This window comes from Equus asinus, chromosome X, assembly GCF_041296235.1.
Source record: "Equus asinus isolate D_3611 breed Donkey chromosome X, EquAss-T2T_v2, whole genome shotgun sequence".
Classification (NCBI taxonomy): Eukaryota; Metazoa; Chordata; class Mammalia; order Perissodactyla; family Equidae; genus Equus; species Equus asinus.
This window is the reverse complement of record NC_091820.1, coordinates 12,025,616-12,047,437: the sequence shown is the minus strand read 5'-3', so window position 1 is coordinate 12,047,437 and position 21,822 is coordinate 12,025,616. Positions and strand designations below refer to the sequence as shown.

Here is a 21,822-nt window from a genome sequence, read left to right as displayed (position 1 = left end):
ATGACTTCTTTAAAAAATAATCGTTTGTAAAAAAATTATTTTAAGTAAATAAGTACTTAAAGTATTTAATAACATTATGCCTTTTAATGTAAAATTTTGGGGTTTTTTAAAATTAAAATCTTGCTAATTAAGAATATTTTGGAATACTAGTCAAACTCAAGAATATCTTACATTGTTTTAAAACAGTTAGATGCTTTCAAATATATACAATAATACCATTTAACAGCAAAAAGCGTTTTGATATAAATCCTCTTAGGATTTGCTTTAATAAGACAAACTCCTGTAATTCCTTTGTAATTACCATTGTTTATGTTAAAACCGTTAAGCCTAAATCTTTTTCTTTTAAATTGGGTTAAAAGTTAACAAAGTTGTGGTCTTTTATGTCAGCATATTTTTATTTTTTATAGGTAGACTTGATTGGGGTGTGCTAGACCAAATTCTGGATAAGTGACGTTTGGTTTATTAATACTTGAAGTGGAAAATACAGAAGGGTAGATACAGAAAAAACAGAAGGCAGAACAAATCTTGCCTTTCGCTTTACTTTTAATAAGAAACAATTTGGCCAATGTCCTTTGTCACTGGTTTTCAGGTTGTAATCATTTTGCTGTATGTTTATGTGTTTTTTTGAGCTCTTTTTATTTGTTTGCTTTTCAGAATTTTGAGGATTTTCCCCCTTGCTGTTTCATTTTAACTCATTTTGAGCCAACTCTTGCTACTCTGGGCTATTTGTAATAATGAGAAGTTGGAATAACTTGAAATATTCAGTAACTGTAAATCTGATTTCCAGAAGTATTTGTCAAGAACCCACAGCAATAAATACATTTTTATATCACAACAGTTACATACACATGAACCAAAATAATTTTGTTCAGTGGTACTCACTCTTATTTCTTGTTTTGCAATCTCACATTTTCTGTGCTATTCTTTTCTTCAATATTGATCCTGATCTACTGAATTGATTGCGTGAACCCTAGGATTGGGACCTGCACAGGGATCTACGAAGAGCATATTCCTAGCTGTTGGTGGTGATTTTTTTCTTTTAAAAGTACTTTCAGAAAAATTTCAAGGTTTGAGTTCTTTTTTCCTCCACTGACACATTCTTTTTTATTTTCTTTTATTGTTTCTTCTGTTGCCTTTTTTTAAAAAATAAAAATCCCATTATAGAAAAATTAACAAATATAGGCAAGCAAACTAGAACATAATCTTACCCACCAACCAGAGGCAAGTAGATTAACTCAGTGGTTCTCAGCTGGGGTGGGGGATGAGGCAGTTGTACCTCCTCAGGCGACATTGGGCAATGTCTGGGCACAGTTTTAATTGTCACAACTGGCAGTGGGGTGCTACTGGCATCTGGTAGGTAAAGACCAAGGATGCTGCTAAACATCCAACAGTGCCCAGGACAGCCCTCCCAGAACAAGGAATTATCCAGCCTCAAGTGTCAATAATGCCAGGTACAGAAACCCTGGTTTAATTTAACACCATGGAATATGTAAAGATTCCATTTATAAATTCCATTTACATTTATAGACTGCTACATCTTTTCAACTTAGTGTATTGTCCAGAGTATAAATGACTGGCTGAAAATGAATCAAAAGTAGGAGGGGGAAAAAACCTAAAAGTTGTGAAAGAAGGACAAATATGCTTAAGAACACATAAATGCCTATAAAAATCACCTCTCTGATTCACCAAAATTACCTTTACTTGATAACCAGTGCCTGGGGAGATAATCTATGGTTGACTTTAGCACCTAACCCACAGCAAAGCTTGTGGGATGTCACTAGATAATTTATTTTCTTCAACAACAACCAAATCTGTTAATGTCTATTAAGGTAATTGAGTTTTTACCTGGAAACAGAATTGAGTATACCATGCAGGCAGTTAGAACGCTTTTGAACTCTCTGCTGATTTCCCCATCTGCCTTAGGGATTTGATGATTCCTTACAGGAGGAGTAGTTTAAATCACCAGAATTTACAATATATAGACTTGTATTATACATATAGGCTTTATTTTTGTTCTTTTGTACCCTGTTAGCCTTAAATAATCTACATAGCAAAGATATTTAGAGTTTGAATATTTGGAATTCAAATATTTGGAATTCAGTGATTCCAAGAAATCTTTTATATTTGGAAAACCCTGATTAAGTTTAGGGCATTTCAGGTTATGATCCAAATGGAAGACCAAGGCAAATACAATACAGTTACCCTAAAATATGCTTAAAACTATTTCTTTACAGTCTAAAGTTATATTTGCTAAGTTATTCTGATATCTTTTACTTAAAAAATACAATTAACTTCCACAGAAAGTAATTTGTCCTTAGTGTTTTATCACTAATGGGTTGTAAAGCAGGGTTTATAAGATGTAGTTATCCGCATCATTATTTTTAAGACAAGTTTATAAGACAAATGTAATAGAAATAGATCAACAGCACAATAGAAAAAGACAGCAGCACATATGAATAAGTATTTCACAGATGAAAGAAAAAAGGGGTTTTACTAAGGGAATGTAAATTAAAATATCAATTAGATCTTTTGGTTTGTTTCTTGAATTGGCAAAGATGAGAGACCCTCTTGTTTGCTGCTTGTGAGCACTTGAACTTGTATTCCATTTTGGAGGATTAGTTTGGCAATATCTATTAGCCATTAAATGTGTACACCTTTTGACTCATCAGTGACACTTTGACCCACCAGAAATACACAAACGCCCCAAGACACACATGGTGCTCAGTATAATCTTAAGCCATTGGAAACTTACCCAACGTCCATCAATGAGAAATAGGTTAAGAAAATTACAGTACAGCCATACATGAAGCTGTTACCTGGCTGTGAAAGAGCTGAGATCAATTTCTATATGATACGGAAAGATACTCAAGGATATCAAGTGAGAAAAGATCTAGGAGCAGGATATTATTACCTCTGAAAATGTTTGAGGTCCGCCCTCCTTTCTAGAAGTGTAAAACAAACATTATTATAAGTATATTTAAGTGTATTAAGTATAACAATTTTTTAAATTTATAAATTTTTTTAAAATGACAAAATGCTGCTGTGTGAATGGAAGAGTATACATTGTGTTGCTCCATTAGGTGAAACGAGTAGAATTTGCTAGAAAAGTTTCAGCATGTAAAGTGAAGCACTTATGTGCTCTCGGCCATTTTAGACACTAACCATCTGGAGCAACCATGTTGTTCTTGCCACTCATTGCTAACTTAGTATAAAAAAATCACTCAGCTTTCCTAGTGCCTCACAATTGCTTGTGAAACAAGACTGACACCATGAGCCCTGTCATCTAAAAGGTACTTTATAAATAGCTTTCAGTTCTTCTCTCTTTATTCATTGCTAAAAATAGATCTTAGTGAGTTTGGATACTCTCCAGCCCTTTGGTCTTTAGCACAAGGCAAGTGGTTCCAGAGTTGAGAGTAAGGACTTTGCCACAGAATTCAGTGGGGGGCAATAAAAAGGACCATTGTATTCTAGAGCACTAAGGACAAAGGATACCACTTTATAGTGTGGGGAACAAGTGAAGCACCTTTACAAGAAAAACTAGAGTACAGCAGTAACTTCAAATTATACTTACTTATATTCACTTTTCATTAAATGTAAATTATTTCCTCTTTGACCACATTGTGTACTAGAAAGAGAAAATCAGGAGACTAAGTTTTTAATTTTGGATGCAATACCACTAGTTTACTTAAGCCTCCAGATAATTGCTAGCTTACCAGTTTTCATTATAGTTTCCCAGATCGTTTTACTTTTGAGTCATCAGTGTAGTGTGGTGAATATCTGGGAATTTTTAAGGTAATGGGGTTTGTCTTTTCTTAGGGACGTAGGTGGTTCTGAGAACAGGTGTAATTTAATTCCTCTTTGCTGTGTTTCGTTGTTATCCTGCACTTCCCACCACATCTCGTCCTTTTTGTAGGGGATTGAGAAAAAGATTATTCTTAGTATGGAGGAAAGTTGAGCACACATGTATACTAAGGAAAAGGAGCTAATGCAGAGAGCAGTGAAAACCAGGAATATAGAATCAAAGGAAAAGTATATTGCGAGGTGAATGGGAATGGAATCAAGAGCATTGCTCTTGGGCAAGATGAGTCTTCCTCCTCCTTCGTCACGAGGAGCTAAGGGGGTAAAGCTGTAGATTTTTGTTCTCCTGAGTTGGATGAATGACATTGAGAAAGTTGTCGTTTTCTTGGCTTTGAGAAACATCATCTAGAGGAGAGCTGCTGGGGATTGAGGAGAAAGAGAAGAGGTAGAAAACTTGAGGAAAATGTTGAGGGTTTGGTATAGACTTAATGGGGAGCAAATCAGTGATGAGCAAAAGGATTGCCCAGGACTGAAGGCCCGTTTCAGATTAGAAAGAATACATGTCTAATCTTTATTCCAAAAATAGGTCTCCACTGAATCTGTACTAAGGGCAGCTTGTGGTTTGTATTTGTAGAATACAGCTGGATTAAAAATGTTTTTCTGTTTTCACTCTGGCCTTTATTCTCACAGAATCTAAATCACTGATGTTTTGGTGTGTTAAGAAACTCCGTCTGCTGGCTAGTCTAATTCTGCACAGGGCCCCTTGTGTGTTAGGACAGACTTGACTCACCTTCCCTGAATCTCGATTAATATAATTATTCCATGACTCATAAGATGTCCTGTGGTGATATGAGGGCCCAGAATAGTGGAGTTATATATAATGCACTATAATATTTCCTTTGTATGTAAGGGAAAAAATAACTTGGTTAATTATGGGCATATCATTTAGCTAAAAATCAACCTTAAATGTTAAGTGGTCGTTAAGGCATTTATTTACAGCACATATTTTTCAAACCCTAGCAGTCTAAACTAGGAAACTAAAACATGTTATAGCAACTTAAAAGTGGTAAAAGAATACATTTATTTTTGTGCATTTTAGCATTTCTTTTCTTCTTGAAGGATGTTTTTCCAGTAAAGAGAGTTTTCTCCCTATGAAGAATCTTCTTCACAATTGATAGACGCTAATTTCTTGTTTAAGTACAGTAATATGGATCATTGGCTGTAAAGAATGGTTTGGCTTATCATCAACCCTTCCCTTTCCTAAAGGTAGTCAGAGGTCTGCCAGAAATGCCTGGGTGGCCACATTTGAGAATTGTTCCTATAGAAGTGTTGGTTCTCTTTCATGCTAAGTCTCCTGGGGGGACAAACGCTCTGGACTCAACCCTACTTGGGAAACTACCTTTCTCTTTTCTTTTAATGGGCATAAGCTCTCCATGGTTGGTTTTTTACATGGTGTGATATAAAATTAAGAGAAAACAAAAAGATTAAAAGATATAAAGGCTTAAAGAACTGGTGTTATTTAGGTGAAAGGTTGACAGACTTAAACTTTTCTTGTTCTCTCTCCAGAAAACAGAGAATATGTATCATAGCAGGAGTTTCATTGGATGTAAAAAAAGCATACTGGAGTACTGACATGCATCAGAATGTAGTAGGATATATGAATTCAGTTTGTAATAGAATGTCAAGTTTGTTATTTATATTTTAACATCTGAAAAGTCTAATTACATTAAATCCCAAGGGATATTCTCAATTATTTCATTTAATTGTTATTTTCATAAAGAATTTTGCTCTGATAATGCTCCATCATTGGGGCTCATAATTTATTTTTTTACACAGAGAATATTGAAATAGGTTCAGAGATTCATTAACAGAAAGTATTATTAAATATTGTGAATCACCAATGCCATTGATACAGAAATAGAATTCCTCTAGGAAAATGAGGAATTTCTATATGAAAATGACGCATTTGGGGGTTTAATTTATTATTAATATTATTACCGTAACATGTTGCTTCATTCCGCTATAACCTATTCTGAGTGGGGAAAAAGGGCATCTTTCCCTTTAAATGTTTAGGAATTATCTGAGGATTAAAATTTAACTGGCTTTTCTCCTCAGATTTTGTATTTACTGGTTATTATATAAGGGATCTGTTACATATTTTATTGGAACAGTTTATATGACTTTGTAGCCTAACATTTCAAAGTGCCAAAATGAATAATTATTAAAATTGAAGAAATTTTAAAAGCACTCAAATAAGCAGTTTTAAACTTTTTGAGTCACAAGCCTTTTGGCGGGGGTTTTATTCCCTTCAAGAGTCTGAAGCGCCATGGGCCCTCTTCTCAGGAAGATCGGGACACAATTTTGCCTCTGGTTCCAGGGGGTTCTTGGAGTCCCTAGAAATCCGTCTCTGGACACACTGGGTCCGTTTCAAACCTCCCCTCAGGTTATCTCAGTGATGTGAGAAGCATCTTTTCAGATCCCTTTGCAGGCGTAGGCATTTAACAAATCTGTTTGGAGAGTTCTTTAAAGTCTGTCTTGAGCATTGTTTAAAAAGAAATATCCTTAGTCTCAAAGGCATAGTCTTTGAGTTTTCTTTAGTCTTTTTTTTTTTTTTTAAGCTAAGTGGACTGTGAAAAACTCCATTGCTGCTTTTAAAATACCAAATGGGTGACTACTTTTCAGCTTTTTCTTGGGAAAAATTTTCCTCTAGGATCTGTAAGAGAGTTTATGGTCACCTTAGGATGCAGTGATTTTCATTAAGGGATTCGATTCCTTTACTTCGTGTAATACAATCCTGATGAACACTGGCGGGAGGGAGTATTCTCATTGAATTTTCAGTTAACTCAGTATTGACCAGATGACTTACACTGAAAATCTTTTCAGTGCGTGATTAGTAAATACAGTGCTGTAGGATTTTGTAGGACATAGGTCCTCATTTGATTACCATTATATACAGTAAAGTTATAAGAGATGAATCTCAACTCCTGGGCATTGTTTAGAAGCTAAATATTCAGCCAGAAACCAAAGAACAAAAACGAAAATTTAAGTTTTCTTTACTGTGCACTAAACATTCTAAAAATCTGGTTGTGTCTGTGTCACTTTGTATACTGTGTGTAAGAATATATGCATTTCTTTTGTAGCCACGTCATGAATATTTTAATGTCCCTGTGTACTAAATGACTACTCATCGTGTATGCAGAATTTCACAGAGGAAATAGAGAGCTGATATACTTATGAAAGAAAATATCCTCAGCTTGGTGACTGGTTATCTTATATAATAATAGAATATTTCAGAACCAATACCTTTACAATTGTAATGTTTTTCCTGTTCTTATTCCTCTTTTCTGTTTTATTTTCATTCTGTGTGATGTTGATATAGCTTATTCCTGCTTGCAACTGTTTTAATTTCTTCTTGAAAAAATATGACCTATGAGTGTTTTGAGTAATATTTCTTCTTAAACACATACATGTCATCATCTATGAACCATCTGTGATTAATCTTGTAAGAGGAAAACCTAGCAATTGTTAAAATGTTTACCAAAGAAAATATAGCTGAAATGCTAGCTCGAAGTAAGCAGTGCCATAATATATAGTGTGGTTTGGTCTTCAAATGTTGGGAAAAAACCCAAACTATATTTATTTAGTGTGATTATATTATAGTCTATATGACCTAATATGTTCTAATGTATCACATAAGTTTATTTGGCAATAATACAAGAAAGTAAAATCTGCACTATTATATAATATTTAAGGTAAAACATTCACAGTTTGAAGAAATTCGTAATGCCACATTTATTGAATCACATTTGTGCTATATAGTATTGAACATTCCCCTTTAAGAACGATTAGAAAGCTATGTCAGAAGTCTCTTCGATATCTATTGTTCAATAGTAAGTAACTCTTTCAAAGTATTGATACTGAGTTTATTTATATAGTTAAAATCTTAATATTCAGTTTAAATACCAATACTTTACTAGTTATGATTTTATGTTAAGTCTTCATTAAATACTTAATGATTTGTTAGCTATGGTTTTATATTTCTGACTATTAAAACCTTTAATATTGATCATTATTGTGTATACTTTTAATAAAACATGCAACATATTTTATAAAAGGAAAAGTACCAAGTAATTCATTGTTTATATCTAGAGAGTTTAAAGCCTGAGTTAAGTAGGCTATCATTAAACAATGAATTCAGAAGACAGTCAAACTGGTTTACCAGTGAAGGAAGACCATGGAAATGTGTATTAGGCAGCTGTGCAGATCAGTTACTTGCATTCTGACCATTCTCACTGTACGACATGACATGTGAAGCACCTGGCTGGGCTATCAAATGAGAAATTTAGCATTATACATCGAAAGGACTGGGGAACATTGGTCTTTCATTTCCATTTTTTTCCCTCCATCCCTCCCCTCGCCCTGCAGTATGTTATTCATCTGATTTTAATGGTGCATAAATATGCACTGTCTCATGCCTGTTTGCTTTGGATGCCTGTGCTGAGCTGTAACAAGATGTTGCTTCTTTTGTTATCTGTATAACAGCTGCTTGCTTTAAATTAGTAGATTCTGAAATAGCTTTCCTTGCATGTCTAAAATAAAAGTATTGCATGTACTTTGTCTCATGTGAATGACTGTTTCTTCTCCATCGCTTTTGATAATGTATTTTATATTTTAGTTTTTTTAATCGTGGTAAAAACACGTAGCGGAGTTTACCAGCTTAACCATTTTGAAGTGTGCAGTTCGGTAGCGCTGAGTGTGTTCACGCTGTTGCGCAGCAGACCTCCAGAAGTTGTTCATCTTGCAAAACTGAAACTCTGTGCCCATCCAACAAGTGATCCCCGTTCCCCTTCCCCTCAGCCCTTGGTCACCACCATTCTGCTTCCTGTTTCTGTGAGTTTGACTGCTTTAGACAATAGGTTTTCTAGGGAATTTGAGCTAGAATTTCAGTGTGAACATGTCAAAATTACGTTTTATATTATAAACACAATTTGTAAAAAAAACTAATGTACTATTTGTACAAGTCTCAAAGGAATAAAATGTGAAATGATTCTTTGAAACTAGGCTTTTTAGAAAGTACAAATATTTTAAATAATGCACATTTGATAAACAACATGGTTCTCTTCAAGAAATGCTATATAAGACTGCAAGCAGTGAGCACATACAGGAGATCTGACCAGCTCCAGGGGATAGGATGGGGAGCATTTTTACAGGCATAAGCTAATAAAGAACGTTAACTGCATAGGGTTCAATGTAGACATCCTTTAATAAATACATTAAAGGTTGTAGGATGTTTTTAAAAATTAACGTCAAATGAAAATGATTATTTTTAAATTGTTTCCTTTAGTATCTATGTGATTCAGATGTCAGTCTTTCAGTATGTTTAATCCTTAAAGCTAAACATTATAAACGGAAGAGATTGTCTTACATCACCCCTGGGAGTGCTGCATCATTTCCATTAGACTTTCTTTAAAAACTATATCATGAAAACTCTAAGATATGCAAATAGAGTATAAGGAACCCTCATGTACACATCACTCAGCTTCAACAACCATCAACTCAGTACTCTGAACACTAACTCGTTTCATCAACCATCCCCCTCCCATTTTTGCCTCAGTATTTTGGAGCAGGCCCTAGACATCCTATCATTTCATCTTTAACACTTCAGTAATTCCTAATATCTTATTCCTGATTCAGTTTTTCCTAATTGTCTGAAAAATGCATTTTTATAATTGGTTCGTTAGAATCAGTTTCCAAACAAAGCTCACAGTGTATCTGGTTGACGTCTCTTAAGTCTCTTAATCTTTAACAACAACTCTGCGTTTTTCCCCCCTTGCATTTTTTTTTAACTGAGTCACCTATGCTGTGGAATTTCCTCTGTTCTGTATTTGGCTGATTCTAATCTTCTGATGTTGAACTTGTTTTCAGATCCTACAAGTATATTTAGATCTGTAGCCTGGTTAGGTTGAGGTTCAATTTTGGGGGGCAAGAATACTTCATAAAAAAATAGCCTTTTTTCACCAAAGCTGATTTTTTACCCATTTTTCGTTAATACACAAACATACTAAAAGGCCATCATATGAAGTTTATATGGAGACACGGTTTATAGTACTTCATTTAGTACTCAAACTAAATACCTTCATTTAGATTTCAGTTGTGTAGCGACAGCAGCTAACATTCCCTGAGCATTCTCTGTAAGTCAGGCACCAAGCCTTGTCCCTCTTAATCTCTACACAGGAAGGTAAGTACTATGAGTCTGGTTTTCCGAATAAGGAAACAGACCGGAGAGTTTAAGTAATTAAGATTATTCCATGTAATGCTTTACATATAATGAAATCTAATGTGTGGATTTATGGTTTAATATAATCTTTCTTTTCCTTGTTTTGTGCTGTACCACAATTAGGATGCAAAAGTAAGTTAATTTATTATTAGATACTAAAAATTACATTGTTTCCCTCCAGTAAAATATAGTATTCCTTTTAACTACAAAATTGTTGCTAGTAATACCTGAAACTTGACCTGCTTGGTCCTTTTTTGTTTTGTGACGTGCAAAATCAGCCACTTTGGAAAATTTTCAAATGTTTTTCTAGATATGCCTGCTTTGTCTTCCTTTGACATTTAAAAATGAGTATCGGTTGTTACATAGGACAAAAATGCCTTGTGTCGCAGAGGTTCTTCCTGTATGTTGCCTCCACTGGAGCCATTGTTTGCCCTGGGGAGGTCTGGGAAGTTGAGTTTCTGAAGCCTTGCTGCTGGGGACAGTTAAGTCTTAAGTCAAAAACTGAGTAAAAACTCAGGAAGACATTTCTATAAATACATGTGAGCAAAAAAAAGAAAAAGCATGGAAAACAAAATTATGTGAAGAATCGGAGAAAACTCAGGAGATTTTGCCTGCTTTTTATTTAGGGGAGCTTTTGAATTTTACCACTAAGGTAACTTACCTTTCCTGTAGATAATTCGGTAGCAGTGGTTTCCTAAGTTGCCAGTGGGTTTGACTGCTTTTTGTGTTTGAGCAACGGTGCCCAGCACGTTGGTAGGTAATCAATAGATATTTAATGCATGCTGAAAATATCCTTCTGTGGTCTCCAATTTTGGGTGCAAAACCCCAAGTAACCACCGGCTCTCGATAGTAGAGTGTGCCCATACACTCAGCTGCTTGCTGTCTTCTCTGAAACGTGCACGCCCCTCCGCCCCTCCGTGTCGATTTCACGTTCTCAAGCCTCCCGGGATCTGCTTACCAGAGTCTCACGTTTTCCCTCCACAGGAAGCTGAAACCCCACGTAGTGTTCTTGAAGAAATTGGACTGACATAACTCTCCTCCCTTGTTGATGACTTCTTGTGGCATTTCACACACTGTAGATGGTCACTGCCTTCATGTCCATGTTAGCTAATGGTGTAAGATGACGTCTTGTCAGTATTACTGTTTTGCTAAGCTGCTTCATTCAGGCCTACACAAATTTTTTTTTTAAGGGAACTTTGGTTAATCAAGTGGTAACTTAAGGGACTTAAATATGAATTAGAATAATGCAGAGAAAGAAAGGTACCTTTTCTGAATATTTACAAGTTTATAGGTCTGTTTCTCTTAATCTGATTATGTATCTATGAAAATGACACAATCAGGCAATATACATTTATTAATTACTGTCTTTGGCAAAGTAAACTTAAATTATAATGTGAAACCTAATTTTATGAAACCAAAGACTAGTGCAGCATTTCAGTATATATGAGAATAAAGGGAATTGACATGTCACCTATCAAATGAATGAAAATTTAACTGTTGAAACTTGAAAAAAAAAATTTTTCTACCAAAGATCCTTATTGGAAACTACATACCTTAAAACAAAGGGAATATATAAACGACTAAATTGGAACAATGCTGCTTTACACTAAATATTTTCTTAAGCGTTCCAAACGTGGGACGAGGAACAGACCAACTGTTTCGTAGTAGTGAGCACATTATTTTTAAGGCCAAGGAACATTTGACTCCTGAGATAAATTATTTGTGGTCATAATCATTTAGTCACTTAGTTGCATTGTTTCTGATACCCCAAATGAAATGGAAATGTTGGCTTATGTGGAATTCTTCACAACAGTATCTTACAGAAAATGTGTTACTCTCTACACGAAGTGTTGCGTAAGTCATTAAAGCACGAATATTCCTTCTGGGGTGCTTGTTACAGATCCATTTATTTTGCTCTGCTGTTGATTCTCTCCACTTGTAAGTGCTGCAAACTTTAGGGCAGCTTCCTTCCCTTCCATGGCACTGCTTAGTTATCAGAAGTCTTAGAGAAAGACACTACCTTTCACAGGAAAGCGAGAGTTGAATGAAGTAAAGTGGCGTTAGTGGGCCCTAGATTTTTGGAAGCTCTACAGTTGTTTCAGTGTCACTTTTGTACATACTTCTAGGTATGTAAACATGTCTTCACAGCTTACACTTTCATTTGTATCTGCTGGGCTGGACTAAGTGTTGTTGTGATTGTGACCAACATTCAGGTCACGTGAGCACTGTCTTATCATATCGCCAATTAGTTGTAATAAATGTTCAACGTACACCACTGTAGTGTGTTTTTATCTATCTCTTTCCAAAAGTTTGTCAAACTGGAGAGCTGCTGGAGGAATTTTTTTTTCAGTAAAATGTTGAAAGTTCATCTCCATTTGAATGTGGTTGTTAAAAGCACACACACAAGATAAATGGCGGAAGATTTAAGGAGTCTTCATGTACTTCAAGCTCATTAAAAAGTAATGTGGATTCCATGCTGAGAGCTTATCTACACATTTATTTTCAATCAATAAATGCCGCTTTTAAAACCTTGATGCAGTTGACTTTTCTACTCTTTCTGGATGAGCAACTCAGATTACTCCAGGTAACCAAAGGTATTCCAAATTAACTGAACCCCCCCCCTCCCCGGCCCCCCCCCCCCCCCCCCCCCCCCCCCCCGGAACCGGAGGTGCTAACGCACGCGCGGAAGTGGACTGAGATTTGCAAACTACTGCCTAAGCAGCAAATCAAAGCTTTGGGTATCATGATAGTTAAAGGACCTTCTATTAACTACAGATGGGAAATGTTTCATACTTAAAGGAGGCTATTGAAGAACGGGGAAACAACTACCACAAATTAAGTTGTTAGTCTGCTAAAAAAAAAGAAAAAAGGTAGATACTTGTCATCTTAGCCTCCAACACCCACCTATTTATTCACTGAAAACAGGCCTATGGGCCTCTGCTGGCAATGTAGAGTTGGAATTTTGGAATCATAAAGAGTAATCAGGTTATAAGTTTAAAAAACATTAAGAAACTTAAGTTCAAGATGGTCATTTATCAGGATAATGAACAGTCAGTGGTTTAAAAACTGCTCCTTCCTTCATAGCTCACTGCTCATTGACGCTTGAGGAAAAGTCACCGACATCTCAATTACTTTGAGCACAAGCTGCTGTTTCTTATTCTTTCCTCTATGATCTAGTAAGACCATTCAGCTTTGAATACCACATTTAATTGTGTATATCTTGGCTGTATTTAGGAAAGTACTGAAAAATAATGAATTTAGTTAGTGAATGCAGTAGTTACAGAAAATTTTTAATCATTTGTAGGGTAAAGCAAGTATTTAAAGTCTAGAACAAATCCATTCTTAAAGTAAAATGTATTCTGGACCACATCCTTTCTTTTATAGAACACATATTAAAGAACTCATTTTCAACAGATAGCACTCAGAAATCCCAATTGTGAAGAAATTTCAGTATTTTGTGCATCCTTACGTCCTTGCTTCCAAATCTCAAGTTGCCAAATGCCGCCTGCTCTGAAATGCAGGATCCCTAGTATGTCCATGGAAAGGAGGTGACTCAGAAAAAAAAAATTAAGGAAACACGAGAGCATCTTTTCCAGGATCTGAAATCTAAGAATGATATTTTGCCTTAAGCTTTTTTACAGAAGGTTCTCTGACCACTCTTTACCAGAATTGCTTTAACACTAGGCATAGTCAGTAGCGGTGTCCCTAATTTTCCTGAAAATGACAAAAACAAGACTTACTTCTATATAAAGAACTCTCCAACACTATAAAAAAGGTGAACACTAATGGAGAGCCTCCAGCTGAGGGACTGCAAATACGGGGTTGAAGGGACGGGGAGAAACTGACTCTACCCTTTAGTACTTTAAAACTGAGAAAGCGCATTTTAAAGTTAAAAAGCTATTCAGCTATCGCATGTAGAAAAATCCAAAAGATTATTAATAAAGGGCAAGCAACCAAATTTAATGGCCATTGAATGCAGAAAAAAGTGTTTGGCTTAGCCAAAACGTACAGAAAGAAAGAAACACGTAACAGTTAGTAAATTGGCAAAGATTAAAGTAACTTGGTGTTGTGGGGACAGCAAAATTTATTGTTGACAAATTTTTTGTAGTCTTTCTGGAGGGCAATTTGGAAGTACTTCAGCTTTCATAGCTCTTGATGTAATTTATCCTAAGGAAATGATCGGAAATGTGAAAGTATTTAAGGAAATTCACCACAGGATTGTTTTTATAGCACAGAATTCTTTAATAGTGCAAAATTAAAATTAACTTAAAAATCCACTAATAGGAATATGGTTGAATAAATTGAGATCCACACTATGCAGTGAGTAAAAATAACATTAAGAATAGGGCTTGATGAAATATGACAATGTTTTATGTGAAAAAAAGCATATTCAACTGTAGCCCTATGTGATCTTAGTGTAAAAAACTATGTGTATGCACCCCTAAGAAGAGAAAAAAAGACTAAAGTGATGCCCCAGTGTTAACTGGTTATCTTTTAGGGTTAGGATTACAAGTAATTTTCCTGTTGTTTATACATTTTGATGATCAGAGAATAAAGGATTTTTAAATAGGGTTCCAGGCAGGCTACAAAGGGTTCTGCCAGCCTTGCTAACCCATGTGAGCTCAGAGCCCTCTATCCAAGTAAGTAGCAGCCATAACAAATAGGATATACGATCATTTAAGAACAAAATAGCTTTATTTGGATTTGGGACTGTGAATGGTTCTGTCTCTGCTGCCTGACCTTTGCCCACCCCGACTCCTGGACCTCGAGGAGCTCTGACTCCGGCTCCGGCGGCTCTGGCTGCGGCGGCTCTGGCTGCGGCTGCTCCGGCCCCGGCTGCGGTCCCTTTTTCTTCCTCTACTTCGTGAACTGTGCCTTTCCCGACTTTTGGATGTGTGTTTGTGCGATTTCTTCCCCCTGTGACTACTTCTCCTTTTTCTCTCGGCTTGCCCATTTCTTTTGTAGGAGTGGGCTGGACTGGGGCTTCTTCTCCTCCGTGGCCTGCCGTAGTATTTGTCATGGTGGCCCATCCTCTCTCTCCTCTCCAAGTTCTTACCAAAGGAGGAGCCAGTCCGATCTGGAGACAGGTAGATGTCTCTATTGGCTTCCCAAAACTCATTGTTGGGATTTCTGAACACATGGAGAAAGTTGCAGTGTTTTCCTCTTGGACATTGTTGTATTTCAAATAAACCTGCAATGGCAGAGTCAGGACACAGCGTTTACTGCCGGCACTTTATCCTTTTCAGAAGGTATATCTCTGATGTTCAAATGTGATAGAACTATTTTCTCTTGCGTATTACTTAATTTACATAAACTGATGTCATAGTTTTGGTTTCCAGAATTTCAAAAACATTCAATGCTCTAACAAATGGCACAGTGGAGAGTAACAAAACAGAAGCTTGAATTAACGAGACTCTCCCGTTCCCCTACTCCATTATGGTATGGAGTGCAACCAAACAAAATGGTGGCCATGTTATTTTTTCTAGGGATTCCATCCCACTGGTGGACAACGTAGAGCCCTAATTAACACTGAAGAACCAACCCTCGGAGTCCCTGTGGCAGTGTGCTTTGAGGGCACAGTGTTGGCAGGACAGATCCCTAGCCAAAGGAGAGAGCCTATTATAAGTGAAGGATGGGGGTCAGCCCAGTGGCACAGAGGTTAAGTGCACACGTTCCGCTTCGGCGGCCCGGGTTTTGCCGGTTCGGGTCCCGGGTGCAGACATGGCACCACTTGGCAGGCCATGCTTTGGCAGGTGTCCTACATATAAAGTAGAGGAAGATGGGCACGGATGTTAGCTCAGGGCAGTCTTCCTCAGCAAAAAAGAAGAGGATTGGCCACAGACGTTAGCTCAGGACTAATCTTCCTCAAAAAAAATAAAAAATAAGTGAAGGATTCTGTACTTTCTTTACACTTTAAGATGATAAACATTGGCCTAATGCTTTAAATTTACCAAGTCCTTTTAATATGGAAGATTCTTGTCAACAGTGAAATCTAGTTGAACTTAGAGATCCTTTTCTAGTTTTCAAGTTTTTTTTTAAGCAGTAAATTCCCCAACTATGTGAAACAGTTAAAAGTGAAATACCTCCATACTACACACTATATACAAAAAGTAAGTCAAAATGGATCAGAGTCCGAAATGTAAGACATAAACTGTAAAACTCTTTGAAGAAAACATACAAATCTTCATCTTCATGACACTGAGCTAGGCAATGGATTCTTAGATATGACACCAAAAGCATAAGCAAAAAAAGAAAAAAGTAAATTGGACTTCATCAAAATTAAAAACTTCTCTGCTTCAAAGGACACCATCAAAGTGAAAACACAACCCACAGAATGGAAGAAAATATTTGCAAATCATGTCTGTAATATGGGACTTGTCTGTAGAATAAATCAAGAACTCTTATAACCAAATACAAAAACATATAACCTAATTAAAAACAGGCAAAGCATAGGAATAGACATCTCTCCAAAGACGATACACAAATGGCCAATAATAAGGACACGAAAAACTGCTCAACATCATTAGTTACTAGGGAAAATAACAAAGCTATTATTTAAAAAAACAAGTGAAATAGTCTCCTGCTTTGGGGCAGTCAAAGTCACACTCAAGAAGCACCTCCCTGAAATCACGGGACTCCAGGAGCGGACAAAAGTGACTGCCTTTATGGAGAAAACGGATCCATCTCTTTCAGCTCCCAAGCCTTTAAACTTAAGGCGTAAAGCAAGGAATTCTAAAATCCTTTTTTTTCCTCTTCAATAAATGGTTTTTAAGTGACAGCATCCATTAAGACCAGGTTGCCAAAGATTCAGACTTTATAAATTATAGATTTTTAAATAGGAGGTTTCAAGCAGGAGCGTGCAAAGCAAAGGGGAAGAGAAGTGCCCCCTGAGGGGTGGGGGGAGCTCCATCTCTTTGCTTCCAGGTACTTGCACAATAAACACTTCAGCTAAGCCCATCTGATAGAAATCAGAAGAGAATGAGCCCTTCAGAACTGCTGGCTACTCAGAGGACTGACTCATTTCCTGATTCGGCCACTGTCCGATGAGTCAGGCCAACTGAATGCGCCCTCACCAGATCCTCCAGCTAAAGTCAGTCTCGACCGCCCCAAAGCACATCTTTCAAGTTAGGGCAGGAAATGTTATATGCAATGTTTTAGATGGCAGAGATGAAAGATTCAGTAGGGATAAAAGTGGGGCAAAAACAGCTCCAGTGAGGGGAACCAATGAATAGAAAACACCTCCGAAATGGGAAAAAAGTCATCATGCTGTATTTTACCACAAATTGCCATTTTCCATTGGGTCACTGGGCAGAATTCGCACTGAAGCTGGCGTCCTGCATACCACCGTCCGTTAAACAGAGAGAGGGCTGTCTGGCATTCTTCTTCCCTTTAAACCACAAATTAAAGGATGCACTTTACCTTTGTAATATGCAGATCAGTCCTGGTGTTCCTTGACCCTTTATCAGTTCACTGTAGGACCAAGCCCACTGCCTCTGCCCTCCCTAGGCATCCTCACTAGAGCATTCAAGCTCCTGAGGCTCACAGCTTATTCAGGAGCCCGTTTCACTAACCCTCTGAGAGGTGCTGATGCATGCAAGTTGGCTTGAGTCAAAGCTTCTTAAACCAAAAGACCGGACCATTAAAAACGCAGAAGTGTTTCCCAGTGTCAGAGCCTGTTCTTTCTCAGCTAAGCGACTGTTCTTACAATGGTGACTTGAACCCATTAGCCATGGCGCAGCCCGAGCAAACAGCAAGATGAGCAGAAATGATACATTAACTGCTTTCTTAGTGGACCAAATGCACGCTGACATTACTTGGGGCTTCAAGTTCTGGCTCTTTTGATTTATACTTTTCTATTCTCTTTTCTGTTATCCCTTTTCAGTTTGTATTTTAATTATTAAAATTATATCAGTAAAAATATAACTATTGCAAAAGATTCAAAACTATGGAAGTATACAAAGAATGAAATACAAATGTACTATTTTCAAATCTCTTCCATATTTCTATATCAGGTCTTAAAATTTACATTTTTAAAATACCATGCATATGAAAGCTATATATTTAGTGGGAAAACCCCAGAGGTCAACACAATTATAACACTATACAGTGACAAAACATACAGATGTTTATGTTCAGAATACTTACGATTGATATTGAACATACACATTGCCCCTCAGATGAGGTTCCAAGTTGCAGCTGACCTAAGGAGCAATGAAGAAGTCTATCATTAAAACAAAACTAAGGAAGAGAAGCCCTCCAGTCACCAAATGCACTCTGCCCAGGCCAACATTACCAAAAGTAGTCATCAAATCGAAGATTCCAGAATCGAGACACCACCCCACTCTCCCGTCTATCTGAGGCATACTTCAGCACGCAGCAGGCGCTGCAGGCCCCAATTATCTGATCCCTGGGGATCCAGGGGTTTTTTTCATAGATATGAAATGTCTCACACATGCATGAAAATACAGAGAATAGAAATCAGCCCACATATACACCACTCAGATTCAACACTAATATTTTCCATGTTTGACTGAGAATGTTTAAACACGTAAAATGTTAAAGACCCAGTTGAAGCCCTTCCATCCAGTTCCTCTCCCTCCTCCACCACATAGATGAGCACTCTTCTGAGGCTGGGCGTCTCCTTCACACTCCAAACACAACATCCACACACACGCACACACATACACCTATCTACAGAGATACAACTATCCATAGCCATCGTATACACACAGACAGGCATATACACATATATCATATGCATGCCATGAAATATATACATAGATTATGTATAGACATACATATAAATGTATGTCTATTATATATATATATGAGTATACACATATTTAGGTATACATATGCAAAGAAAAATATATATAAACAATGTATAGTATTGCTTTGTACATTGTAAAATTTTATATAAATCGTATTTATTCCACATTCTTGTTTCAAGATGTAATCATGTAAATTTAATGACTCTTTTTTTTTGGTGAGGAAGATGTGCCCTGAGCTAACATCTGTGCCAATCCTCCTCTATTTTGTATGTGCGGTGTGTAGGTCTGCGCCCAGGATCCAAATCTGCAAACCCTGGGCCGCAAGAAGCAGAGCACACAAACTTAACCCCATGCCACCAGGCTGGCCCCTTTAATGACTCATTTTAACTACCGTATACTGGATATGTCAAATTATCAAATTTATTTATCCACTCCTCTAATACTACATATCCAACTGCTTACAATTTCTCATCCACAAACTGTGCTGCAGAGCACTCCTGGCCGCGTCTGCGCAGGCGGGCGGATCTCTCAAGTGTGCATAACCAGAAGGAGCGCGCTGATCCGTAGGCTGCGTGTACCTTCAACTTCACCAGATCCTGACAAACTGCTCTCTGAAGTGGTTTTACTAATTTACACCTATCTTCACCCACTCTGGGTATTAATAGAATTTATAATTTCTTACCTGAAAGGTGTGAATAATATCATTTTAATATGCACTCTTCCTATTTACTAGTTAGTTCGGTTGAACATTTCATCATTTGCTTTCAAAAGTGACAAATCTGATTTGGTTTTATGTAATGGTATAAAAAGGTCCTCAAACATTCATACTAATGTTTAGCTTTTAATTTTCAAAATGAATATAATTTTACAAATCTGTTCCAGAATATTTTTATTAGAACATCCCAAAAAAGGTGGGATCTGCAGTGACCGACAGTTTGCAACACCATCCTTAGAAGGAAGACTAACCGGCCCCCGGAGGCCATGTCAGCTGCACCAGGGACCTTAGAGATCACTTAAGACAGTGGTTCCCAGGGACCCGTTATGAATTTTCCATGATGAATTTGATGTTTTGGAAATTTTCCTACTAAAAATTTACTAAACAGCTTTCCATTTATAACTGCCAATGTGATTAGCATGAGCTTGGCTGACAGAATTCTAAAGAAAAGAAAACATACACCGTGGTAGCGGGTGCAGCCTGATGCAGTAACACTGTGATTCCCACTAACGACTCTAAAGTTCTGAAAGCAGCTCCACCACTAACTTCACGGAAGCAGTATAATGTGGGCGCCCCGCGAGAGAAGCCACTGATGCAGTCCAATCCCGACTCTCGGGATGAGGCAAAGGCACGAAGAGGGAACGTGACATGTTCGAGTGTGCGGAGCTAGGCAAACCACGCTGGCTCCTCAGTGGCACTGCTTCTAACTTTTTTTATTATTTTTTTTAAGATTATTGGCACCTGAGCTAACATCTGTTGCCAATCTTTTTTTTTTCTTCTTCTCCCCAAAGCCCCACCAAGGACAGAGTTGTATATTCTAGTTGTAGGTCCCTCTGGTTGTGTTATGTGGGACACCACCTCAGCATGGCCTGATGAGCGGTGCCATGTCCGAGCCCAGGATCCGAACCAGTGAAACCCCAGGCCACCGAAGCAGAGCATGCGAACTTAACCACTTGGCCACAGGGCCGGCAGCCCCAGTTCTTCTAACTTCTAATGTGGGACTGTGTTGTGTGTGGCCAGGCGCTTCCACCTCAGTGTTTATTGGTTGTGCTGAGAAGTAGTGCAAAGCCAGGAAGGTGCACGCAACAGAAACAAAAGGTAAAGGGGAAAGAGAAATTTTAAAAGAATTTTAAAAATCTTGGAATCAGCAGAAAGAAATATACCCTTGAATTTCACGAGTGCTGCTGGTTAGCAGTGGCTCTGTTCCTGGGCTGTTCCAAATTTCCGCTGTCATTTCCAACTAGCAGAAACAAACCTCAGCTTTATTCCAATCTTTTTCCAAATCATGGGACATCTTCCCCACCCTAACAAGAAAATCATTCAGGTTCGGATCTGATCAAATCACAAAGTAAGAGGCTTCACTATGTTAGGAGTCCAACTACTAGGTCCGGGAGCAGTGGCTATTACGTCTGACTTTACTCTTGCCTGAAGGAATGCTTTGAAATAATTCTGTGTAATCTGAATGCCTCTTTTGCACCCCATATGCTGCATCACCTGGTGGTCTAGTAGATAAGATTCGGTGTGCTCACTGCTACGATTGGGGTTCATTTCCCAGTCAGGGAACCACACCACCCGTCTGTCGGTTGTCATCCTGTGGTGGCTGCATGTTGCTGTGATGCTGAAAGCTATGCCATCAGTATTTCAAATACCAGCAGGGTCAACCATGGGGGACAAGTTTCAGCAGAGCTTCCAGACTAAGACAGACTAGGAAGTAGGACCTGGCCAACCACTTCTGGAAAAACTGGCCATGAAAAACCTGTGAATAGCAGCAGGGCATTGTCTGATAGAGCGCTGGAAGGTGAGAGGATGGCGCAAAGAAACCAGGCAGGGTTCTGCTCTGCTGTGCACGGGGTCGCTATGAGTCAGAATCCACTCCAGGGCACTAACAACAATGCTGCATCAAACGATGACTTTGAGAACACTATGTTCAGCATTGAAAGTATCCAACGAATAAAAACAAGGTGAAAAAAACGAAGCCAGATTTATGTTCTTGGGTAGCTCCAGCAGAAAGAACATGCACCTTGGGTGGAAGTTGTAAGCAGGTACCATCAACACAATGCAACAACAAACTCGGTAAGTGGAGTAAGTGCAGTGGTGTCACACTGTGTACACTGCAGCTTTAAATGAGGCCAGCTACAAAGGAAGGGAGGGAGCACATTCTCCATGATATGCAGCCTCTAAGTGAATGCTGGGACTGCTATCTGCTGAGGACCTTATGCAGAGAATTCATCGCCTGGAAGAGCTGGACCATAAAGGTACTG

The 21,822-nt window shown here is 37.8% G+C and overlaps 2 protein-coding genes across 13 annotated transcripts in view; one reads left to right on the top strand and one right to left on the bottom strand.

Moving 5' to 3' along the window:
- Nucleotides 1-12,607, top strand: part of AP1S2 (adaptor related protein complex 1 subunit sigma 2) — a 66,917-nt gene extending 54,310 nt beyond the window's left edge. For 5 of the 10 annotated variants that reach the window (XR_011499957.1, XR_006523031.2, XR_011499958.1 and 2 more), the window contains one exon: nucleotides 11,060-12,607. Coding sequence is in view for 3 of the 10 variants with exons in the window: in XM_070503334.1 (XP_070359435.1) it covers nucleotides 11,060-11,107 (48 nt within the window). In the remaining 7 variants the exon portion in view is untranslated. The other 5 variants (XR_011499955.1, XM_070503335.1, XM_044764352.2 and 2 more) reach the window with 2 other exon arrangements.
- Nucleotides 12,608-14,293: 1,686 nt separating this feature from the next.
- ZRSR2 (zinc finger CCCH-type, RNA binding motif and serine/arginine rich 2) overlaps nucleotides 14,294-21,822 on the bottom strand; it is a 31,901-nt gene continuing 24,372 nt past the window's right edge. For all 3 annotated transcript variants that reach the window (XM_070501824.1, XM_014857653.3, XM_070501823.1), the window contains 3 exons: nucleotides 18,221-18,276; nucleotides 17,353-17,462; nucleotides 14,294-15,266 (listed from right to left, as the gene is read on the bottom strand). In XM_070501824.1, the coding sequence (XP_070357925.1) occupies nucleotides 14,770-15,266; nucleotides 17,353-17,462; nucleotides 18,221-18,276 (663 nt within the window). In that variant the 3' untranslated portion in view covers nucleotides 14,294-14,769. The remainder of the gene's footprint in view (nucleotides 15,267-17,352; nucleotides 17,463-18,220; nucleotides 18,277-21,822) is intronic.